The following is a 10803-nucleotide window of genomic DNA, read 5'->3' on the forward strand; positions in this document are numbered from 1 at the left end:
TTCCCACTAATGTGTTTTGCCGTCGAGACCGATGATCGATTCCTCCCGATGCCTAGACACAGCCAAGGCAACGGAGAGGTGTCTTCACAGCAACAGCACGAACAATGGGGTGAATGGCCGTGGCATGGCGCTGACGGTAGCTTCGCGCGAGACTTGGATCATCGTGGTAAAGCTGAGCGGCCGTGCATCCGAATCTGACCACTGACGCGCCTTAGCTGGCAGGCTGGGCCGCTGGGGCGGCTGAGAAGCTTTGATGGCATGCTTCTAGGTCGAGAGTCAATCTTCAGAGCAGCCCTGCAGTTGGTTCGCGTTGTTGCTGGCGGGCATCGTGATCATGGATGAAGACCGCGTTGGTTTGCATCTGGAATCCGTGGGGAGGGACCTCGGGCCAGCTAGCTGGATGCCTGTCCCAAGTTGATGACCTGCTCAGGTACAACGAGAGGGTAGGGCACGGTATACAGGGTGCTAACTCGAATATGGCAAATGGTCGCCTAGTGTCCGTTAACGATCAGGGCCAGCTGCCCCTCCCTCATTTGTACCGATCTGCCGCACTGTCATTGCGCCTCCGTGGTCAAGGCTCCTTTCCCATGCCGGTTCACTGCATCCTGGTCCCTGCCACCCTGCTGCTTCGTGCCCCACGAGTGACGATCCTCAAAGTCTGATTTTTGGCAGGAATGTAGCGAGGAGGAGTTGACTTCACTTTTTTCCTTGTATTGTCTTGTCTTGACTTGTCTTAATCACCTCGGCCCCCCCTCCCCTCCTCCTCTCGAGCGCATTACTCGCACTGTCCCCACCTTTTGGCTCAGGACCCGTGCGGCTGTGCATCATTCTCGTGCCTTACCATGCCTACTGTGGTAGCTTTTGCCTTGCCTTGCACATACTGTATCATCCTGCAGGCTGCAGGAACCATATAGCTGGAATCATACCACCAAATACTTGGAAACTGGATGGCTGACTGAATGGACAGTTGATAGTCGATAATTGAGATTGACCCCCTGCTCCACGAGACTAAACAATGCTGAGATGAGCCAGCCAGCCAGTCAGCAAGCCAGCAAAGCTAGATGTATGTACACACAGTACTGTACAGATGCAGCTGCTTGCGACGGCAGCTGCTGCACAGTCTGCTGCAGGAGCTCCCCATGCCCGCATTCCCGTGTACTTACAGAAACTGAGAGACACACGCACACATACGGACCTGCACTGTGCAGAATACACTGTAGACCAAATTGTAGGCCCAGGGCAGCTGGGCAGGTGCAGCAGGGCTGGGTATGACAGGGGGGAAGGCAGGGACATCAGACAGGGTAGGTACTGTGCCAGAGACAGGCGTGCCAGGGAAGGTAGGTACCCATCCACATCCATGATCCTGGAGATGTCCCATCCAGTTTTTAGCTCAAGAGATTTTCTTACTCTTCCGCTCCGGCTTCCCACCATCCCACCACCGGACCGTCTCTTGCTTGCTTGCTCTTGCTTGCTTGTGCGTGCGTGCGTTGCCTGCTACTTGCTTGCACTTGCTCGTGTTTTTCTGCACTGTTTCGTTATTCTTTTGGGCTCTGGGCTGTCTTTTTCGCGCTGCCTTGACCACTTTCTCCTTCGCGCCTTGCCTTACAAGCACAACCTAGGTAGCATCTGCCGAGCTGTGCCTTCCCTTCCTTGTCCCGTCAGGCTCTCTTAGCGATCTCCGTTACGTTTAGTTGGCCGTGCTTGGTTGCTCCTGGCACGCGCAAAAGCCTCCGTCGTGCGCTTAATTTTGCTCAGTCACTCGAAGTCGTGTTCTCACACTCCCTTGGGCTACGACCAGACCAGACCAGACCGGATCAGATAGGACCATCATCCCAGGTACACACACTCTGCTCTCACACACACCTACGCACTCCTGGGCACACGCACTCGCACACGGCCACTGCCACCAGACTTACGCTTCCCCCTCCCAATCCATCCGGATCTATCCTGCTCCTGCCTCTGCCTTCGCCCTTCTCTCCCCTTCTCTCTTCTTCACCCCCCCACCTCCAACCTCCCATCATCACGAACGCCTCTCGTTGTGCAATCTTTCGTCTCGCGATCTTGTCTCCCGCCTTGAGCGTTGCTTGTACAAGCATCCTTTTTGTGTGTTGTGTTGTCATTGTTGCCTTTTGTCGACCGTATCCCCTTGGCGCAAAATTCATCAGATCAAATCATCATCCACTTCTTGTTGTGCCCTGATTTGCGCCCTCCTCAGCGACCAGGCTTCTGCTCGTCGTGACCATCCATCCTACCTTGCCCCGAGCTGTCAGCCCATTCCAACTCAACACAACGATCCAGAATCGTACGAGTCTATCTTCGCGCAGTATCACGAAAATACAACCTATGTTCTGCGGCTAACCACGACTTGCGATCCGACCGCCAGCCTTTTCCCCGACCGGCGCATTCCACTGCCCGCACTACTTTTTGCGACACATCCTCCGCGCCTCTCCTAGTCTTAGCTCCGTTCGAACTTGCGCATACGCATCCGAGAGCCGCAGTCCCTCGGCGCGATTCGATATCCTTCCATCAAAAATTACAAAGGCTATTGTCGTCTCTTGGCCAACATATCCGAGGCGTTTTCGGCCCGCTCATCTGTCTGCCACACCGGTAGCTGAATCATTTGTTCGTCGAATCTCATTCTCAAAAGCGGCAGACTGCTTGAATTGCTGTCTTGCAGCCAAGGTAAGTCTTTGCATTGTTTTCAATTCTTTTTTCTTTTTGTACGTCTGTCACCCGCATTTGTGTGTGCGTCATCGCGAGATCCCGGACATCTGGACCGTGTTCGTCGATTCGGTCCTGGACGTGTGGAGCTTAGCTCTGCGCATTCGCGAAACCCGACCCGGATTCATCGCGCAAATCGAGGCCAAAGGACCCATCAGACAAGGAAATATCCGCGACTCATAGGTCGCATGTTTGCGACACCGTGACCATGTCGACTTCTTGCCTCGTGTCTGCACCTAGGGATAGTTTTCGACATTTGCGGCTGGGCTGGACTTGCCTGGCTCCACTTGATATTGTGTCGGTAGCGGTGCTTGGGGACAGTTGGATACCTTGGTAGCCAAGTGCCAACTTCGCGTTAAAAAAGAATTGTCGTGCGGGAAATTCGATGGCAAACCCAGCAAGCAGAGCAGGATCAGGGGGCAGCAGTGCATGACAAGACTCGCAAGCTGTGCCTCGGCAACCACGGCGCACAACCGAAGCAAGACACAACCCCGACTGCGACAACCACTACTAGGCACGAGCGCACGGAATAGCAGCGATGTGACTTGGAGGCGGTGACGAGCTGTGCGATACAGCGGAACAGCCTTGGCTTCGGACAAAGACGTGGCCTCGACACCCGACATTGCTGCTGTCGGTATCCTGAGTACAGGTTTGGAAGAGCTTGAAGAACAAGTGAAGACTGATTCCGACGGGGATCTCTGGCGATATTCTCGGGAGTTCGATCGGGGCACGTCTTGCATTGGACATCTGAAAAGCCGACCTAGCCATGGAATGCTCTATTTGAGTTCATGGCTTTCAACGCTCCACGGCGACATGGATCAACTGACAGATGTGTCCATGTCCGGCAACCAAGGCTTCGTTGGCTTTCGGGGCTTGGCTCTGATCTCGGGGCGCCTGCGCGTTATTGCGGCACGAAGACAGGACCGTACCACACGGATGGTATGCGCAGCTACCGTGCCCCGCGTTGGTTCGCCTCAAGGTGCTGTGAGCACGAGAAACCACAGCATGAGGAACATATCTCTCTGTTGGACCTGCCGTCTTCAGGCGTCAATAGTAGTTGATGCTTGCCGATGCACTGGCTGTCATCTTCGCGACTCGCCACGTACAAGCATCGTGTCTATCGTTTATGCGATTCCGTGGATTGGACATGGGACGCGACTCTCCGTCTGCCGCCGATGGAACGGAAACCAGGGTTGCATCTACTTGACAACTTCAGCAAGGGAAACAAGCCATGGACTGGATTGGAGCCTCTCTAGCAGTCCACAGCCTTTGAATGATCGCACCGCCTCCTTTACTGTAGTTGGGGGGTTTCCACCACCTTGGCTCGGGGCTCAACCCACGGATCGTTTCGGCCGGCGACGTCTTCCTCGGACGATGCAGAGGCTCGGACTGCCTCGATCCTGGTGGTCGTGTGCATCCTGCTGACTGTTGCCGGACTGTGTCTCTGGACTCGTGTTTTTTTCTTACGATTGTCTTGTCGAATCTTGGGTGGTTCTGCGTGCCTTAGCTAACATAAGCGGTTCAGTTACCCTCTGCCGACACTCGATCTAAACCGTTCTTCGGGAGTGATCGCAGTCTTCTTCGACCCTAGCCTCATCTCTGGAGCCGTGTCTACCAGCATTGTCTCGCTTAAGTCTTTCGAACAAGACTTTGTTTCCAGGCGTGTGGCGTCACCGTATTCAAAAGTCGCTGATTTCGTATCTCTGGAGTCATTCGACATCAGCTCCTTATCGGATTTGAAATTACTCCCCTGTTACCCTGGTAGGTAACAGCCTTTCCATTCTCCTCTGCCATTGCGATTCGCCCACCGCAAGCCATACGATTTACACCAATCACACTCTGTATTTTGTAAAAGTCGTTGGAATATCGGCCACATGCGAGGGCTGGATTTCGTGACGCGTTGCGCGGCGAGTGTGTGTGAGATCTCGTCCGGGGATGTTTGCTTGGCAAGTGCTAAGTGGTTCAATATGGCTCATCGCCAGTCTCGGGGCCGTCCTTTCTGGCTTGGTCGTGTTGCTTGTCCTGCTGGACCTGCTGGGTCGTGAGGTGTCCTGCGGCAACTTTGTATGTCTTGAAGACGTTCAGAGGTTAATTTTGATTTCTAGCTTTCAAAACCCAATTGACCGACACCGAAACGACACGGACTATTGAAGTTCGACCATCACTTTTAATAAGTCAAATTCTCAAGATCCTGAAAGGTATGTGGGCGACTGTTTTGACTCCTTGCCTCTCTGAGCTACTTGAACTGACTTTGTAGCAGACGGAAACCTCGATTAACATCACCAATCAACCCCCTTTCTCTGCCAGTAAGTGATATGTGCTTAATGTCCTTGAATTTGGTCCATGACTTCTATCTCGTGAAGCGGCTTCTCATTCTATCCTTGACCTTTGTCCGCGGAATGTGTCGACAATGACCGTGTGTGCATTGGTTGGGCCTGGGAATGCACGAGACAGAGTGATAGGCTGTCGAATGAGTAACAAGGCCCATCACAATGGAAAAGTTTCCGCAACTCGTGACCCGATATTTACATGGTGGTTCTGCCGTTCCAAGTGGGAGTATTGCTCACGAAGCAGTCTTGTTGCTCCAAGGTGGACAAATATAAGTCTGGTGCTGCACTGCTGTGGGCGGAGTTCTCAGTGAGGATCCGGCTCTATACCCGCCCATCAGACTGCTTTGAAGGTTCTGCCTCCTTCTCAACACCGGCTGCCACGTCTCCAGACGTCTCCTCCAGAATCACAAAATATTTACCCATCACTTTCACGCCCGGCTCCGCATTCCACCTTTCAACCCTTAAGACTCTTGGGCGCTTTGCAGACAGACAGCCTGCTATCATCCAGTCTTTTGAGCCCTCACAGCTTCCAGTTTTCAGATCTTTTCCCCCTGGGGACTTACTGAGGAGCTTTTCTGGCAGCTGCCTAACGGAACTTCTTTTCTTCTTGCCCTTAATCACTCCTAATCTCGAACTCGAACCTCTTACCTGCCTTACTCCCCAGCAGTTTGAGTAGTGATTCTGCTCCTACCAAACTTGCCTTGCCCTACTCAGCAGCACTGATCTACGACGTCGACACTCGCACAATATTCCTCGTCAGAGTTTTGGCGCAGGCTCTTCTGTTCTGGCACACGGGGACATTCCTAGCCTCACTTTTTCACTGCCTTCAGCACAACACCCTCCACAGATCAAAACAACGTCACCCTCTTATGATCGGTGTCACGGTCTTCCATTTGCGTTACCCTCCAGCCTCTCCTTCCACAACTTCTGATTTATCCCCTTGCCGCTCGAAACGCTTGTTCATTTCTCTTTTTCGACACGCTCTACCATCACAGACGACCATCCTCGCCTTCCTCTACTATTCTGGTACCAGGGGATCGACAAGAAGCTAACTAGCGCAGATATGTCCTTCCCTCAGAACAACAACGGCCTTCCCGACGGCTCCACGCCCATTAACGGTGGCGGCATGGACGGACAGTTTCCCCCTGCTCCTGCCATGCAAGGCCCTCCTTCTGGTCAGAACCAGGCGAGCGAATCTGCTCGTACCCTCTGGCAAGCCCCCTCTTCGTTGACACGCGATGATGACGTACTAACAGCGTTGACAATAGGATGGGAGAGCTTGACTCGTGGATGGACGAGCAGTTCATTAAGAGCCTTTACCAGAATCAGACTGGCGACGTCGTGAACGTGAAGATCATCCGCGACCGCGGCACTGGGTAAGCTCGTCTCTTTTCCTGCCACTTCCAACGATAACTTCCATGGTTTCATCATGCAATGTTTTTCATTTTGCTCAACATTCGTAACTGTTTCGACATCTTTGCCTGGGATACTTTCCCTTCGTCTCCTGCCTTCAGCATTTTGGCTACTTCCTATCGCGTTCTGCGGACACTCAACATCTGGCCCTTCAATCGGTGTTAATGCTGGGCTTTGGGGCTATTGGAGCCTTGTGCTTTAACTGTTTGAGTTGATTACTGACTGTCGTGCTTCAGCAACGCCGGCTACTGCTTTGTCGAGTTTCCCACGCCCGAATCCGCCAACAAGGCCTTGACCCTCAACGGCACTCCGATTGCCGGCTCCAACGGTCGACACTTCAAGTTGAACTGGGCTTCTGGCGGCGGCTTGGTTGACAGACGGTTCGTTGCCCCTCTCGCAACCCTTGTTCCTACCTGGCAAAGACTGACCGATACAATTCAGCGATGAGCGCGGCCCAGAGTTCTCGATCTTCGTCGGGGACCTCGGCCCGGAGGTCAACGAGTTCGTCCTCGTCTCTCTCTTCCAGGCTCGTTTCCCGTCTTGCAAGTCCGCTAAGATCATGACGGATGCTACCACCGGACAGTCGCGCGGTTACGGGTTTGTGCGCTTCGCCGACGAGGGAGACCAGCAGCGAGCTTTGCACGAGATGCAGGGCGTGTACTGCGGCAACAGGCCCATGCGTATTAGCACTGCGACTCCGAAGCAGCGGTTTGTCTCGCCCGGTTTAGTCCATCGCTGAGAATATCTACTAATGTCATTCCCTTCAGTAGAAACCAAAACCCCTACAACGGTGGTGGCCATGGCCAGATGATGGCGAACCCAATGCAGGCTGGCATGGGTTGGGGCATGCCTCAGCCTGGACCGTTCTATGGTGGTGGCGGCGGCGGTTACCCGGGTGCTGGCATGGGACAAGCTCCTATGAACCAGTTCACTGACCCGAACAACACTACTGTCTTTGTCGGTGGACTGTCGGGCTATGTCACCGAGGACGAGTTGCGTTCCTTCTTCCAGGGATTTGGCGAAATTACCTACGTCAAGATCCCTCCCGGAAAGGGCTGTGGCTTCGTTCAGTTTGTCCACCGTCACGCCGCCGAGATGGCGATCAATCAGATGCAGGGATATCCTATTGGGAACTCTCGCGTCCGCCTTTCTTGGGGCCGCTCGCAGAACAACTCTGGCGTGGGTACTCCTTACCGTCCTGCTCCTCCTCCTCCTCATTACGGCATGACGCCTCACGGTGGTCCTGGCCCTTACGGTCCTCACCACTTTGGTGGTGGCAATCCTCCTCCTCCCCCGATGGCGGTGAGAATCTTCCCTCTGCCCCCTCGCCCCATTTCTCATTATACTAGAATACTTGGCTGACCCATTCTGTCGCAGTAAATCGCGTCCTGCTTCAGCCGTGACATTGCCTTGATGCATCGCAGAAGGCGTTGGGCGTGCGGCGTTTCGGCTGACAAAAAGTCACGATGATATCCGGAGTTTACACTCCTTGTACCGGTTTTCCTTTCTTTCGTTGCGGACCGCTTTCGTCAACTGCTGCACGCGTCGAGATACCCCTTGAGTTCTTGCAAGTTACCGTACCGGATGCTCATTGCGTTCTGCCGTTCTGGTTATGCTTGAACCGATTCTCGACATTCCTTCCTTGAAAGCAGTTCTTCCAGCTGTCACGATCGTTTCTATGGTCACTTTGCCCCCTCTGGACGACACGAATTCTCACGACAACCCCTGACTCGAAAGTCTTCACGATCGATCACGAACATCACAATGCCACGATTTCTCAATGACTTGGGCGGAGTGGAGGACAGGAGTGTTGGCGATGTGGCGTTCCAGCTCAGCAGGCATCAAGGCGAAAAAACAAAAAGAACTCTCCTTGCACGAACATCTTTCTATTTTCCGAAGCATTGTCTATGCAGCTTGGACCCTTCCCAATGCTCTTTCCGCGCATGGAAAGGGACCAGCCACTGGCATGCAGGCGAATATTCTAGGGGGATTTGTATTATTCTTCACATTCAGTCAGGTAGTGCGTTGAGGGCGGCGGTGTAGCTGCTCTCTATGGCGTTGATTTCATCTTCGTTCAATTGCGTCGATGGACTCGAAATTGATGAGTTCTGATTTTCTATACATGTCTTCGATCCGAGTCAAGTAGCGTGCGTTTGACTTGTTTTCTGCCCTTTTTCTCAATACCCCAGCGTCGTCTTTCCGTTGCGCTCTTCTGTGTCGTCTAGCTTTGCGATTCACTGAGCGATCCCTTCTCTCTGCCCATCCTGTAGATCAAGAGAGCGCAGAGCGGTCTTTTCCTTCTTGTTCCGCGCGCGTAGACTTTTGGGTCGAAAGTTCTCTGGACTGGGGGAAAAACATGTATAAAAGCTGCACTGAGACTGGAGTGAAATCTGATTCAAGGGGCACGTAAGTTGGTCGGTCATTCATTGGCTGAAACCTCGGAGTGCCAGGAGCATCTCGTACGGAACGATGCATAGGGTTATTGTACCTGGCAATCCGATGAGGGGAAAAAGTGGCGTTGACTACATAAACCGTGCGGGCCTCGCGGGTTTTCAGGCGTCGGTGATACATTGGGTCTGTGATTGTGTCGGAGTCAATTCTCGGCTTGGATGTGTCGAGGGGGCAGCCCAGCGGCTCTTTGATCCCCAGTTCATCGAGGAATGGCGATGAAGGACAAGACTTTCAGGATAGCAGAGGCAAATATAGGATATTACCGTCCGCTATCGCTTTGAATGCGGCTGCAATTCGTGAATAGACGGGAAGCAGAAAGAAAGTGCAGCGAGCTTTCGGAATAAATCTCTGGATGGAGCAAGTTTTGGTGCAGGTTTTCTAAAGGAGAGCGAGTCCTGCAAAATGCTCTTGCCCTTCCGTACGGTCTGATAGATGAACTCAGGCGATCTGACTATTTCTGAAAGAGAGGCGTGAGGACGGTAGAGATATTCGGCGAGACCGTACTCGGAGCTTCGGCTCTCTACGCTTTACGAAACCTTGGCCGCAAAGCAGCAGAATTTGTGAACAAAGTTGCTCTAACAGTTTGGTGTCTGGATTTAGAATTTTTGTTGCAACATCATAGCCAGACAAGAGGTGACAAAAGCTGGTTGGAATGCAACATGCTATCTGATGTAGAGAAAATTACAAAGGCAACATCCTGGGCATTGGTAGTCGAAAGGCCAGAGGAGGTAGGCAGAGGTCACTTTACATCCTCGGATGGCGGTATCTGGCCAGGGGACCTTGCGAGACCGCGAAGATGATATCTACCAGAAGTAAACATAGACTTGGTCTTATTTTCGCGCTTAGATTGGCTTCAATGTGGTCACGAGGCTAGGAACTTCCTCATTGGGAGCATGGACGAGGCTGGCAGCATTGTTGCTTGCAGGAAGTGGGCGGCAAGGGCTTGACATGGGATGAAAGGTCTTGTGGTTGCAGCGAGGCTGGGCGCTAGTGTGTGGCCTGGGATGGGACATTATAGATCTATGACATTGGAGGACTGCTGTTGTGGCAAGGCGGATTTAACTTGTACTAAACAGCTATGGTAAATATACCTAGATCCTGGACAAGGGCAACTGGTTTGGGTGGTGATGATGGCTTCAGACAAGAGATTGGAGTCTCGAGTCTAAGGAACTCTTTCGATCACAGCACAGGTGAGAACACAGTGGAACAGGCAATTTTTAGCAAAATAAATTAACCTTGAAAGATGACAGTCGTGTCGGCTCTTCCCTCCTTGTCCAACATTCGAGAAATGGCAACCCACACGGCCTGGAAAAAGGATGAGGTCGTTCATACGGACAGATTCACATGCGGCTCTTGACGCGTTGCTGATCGCTAACTCACTAACAGCTGAGCGGCATTGAGAGCGGGAAAGGCGATAGCGTGGTAAGGCGGCTCTAATGACTTGGCGCGAGCAGCTTTTTTCTCCAGCAGCTCGGAAGAGGGTTCTGCAGAGCCTTTGGGCCGAGTCTGGAGCGAGCGGCGCAGAGCAGTAAGCCGAGCAGCTCCGAATTGGTGGATCCCTGTGGCCAGCCATCGACCACCACCAGGCCGATAGCTATCGTCAATTTGTTTTCTCTGCGGCATTTGCAGGCCTAATTCTGTCTGTCTTGTCTTCCCATACCTACTCTACATTCAGTCCGTTCGTCTTCTTCTTTCACACCCCACTCTACTCTTCCTCACTCTCCTCTCCGCCGCCGGTTTCCTTTGTGTGTGCGCCCGCCTGATCTGTTTGCTGGACAGCGCTCGACGACGTCACTGACCCCTTCGACTGTCCATTCCTTCGAAGCCGCCAACTTGCCGACTCGTCCTCCGTTCACTCCCGAGGTCCAGCCGAATCCCCTCAGCCAAG

The 10803-nt window shown here is 53.0% G+C and overlaps 1 protein-coding gene across 1 annotated transcript; it reads left to right on the forward strand.

Annotated features, from left to right (window-relative positions):
• Window positions 1-6114: 6114 nt before the first annotated feature.
• J7T55_007587 (uncharacterized protein) lies at window positions 6115-7918 on the forward strand (the record flags this gene model as incomplete). Its single annotated transcript, XM_053134874.1, has 6 exons — window positions 6115-6188; window positions 6320-6427; window positions 6701-6844; window positions 6906-7172; window positions 7235-7766; window positions 7889-7918. 6 exons carry the CDS (start codon window positions 6115-6117, stop codon window positions 7916-7918), a joined length of 1155 nt encoding a protein of 384 aa, XP_052987380.1.
• Between the last annotated feature and the right edge of the window lie 2885 nt (window positions 7919-10803).

This window comes from Diaporthe amygdali (genome assembly GCF_026229845.1).
Source record: "Diaporthe amygdali strain CAA958 chromosome Unknown NODE_49_length_293705_cov_63_570957, whole genome shotgun sequence".
Taxonomy (NCBI): Eukaryota; Fungi; Ascomycota; class Sordariomycetes; order Diaporthales; family Diaporthaceae; genus Diaporthe; species Diaporthe amygdali.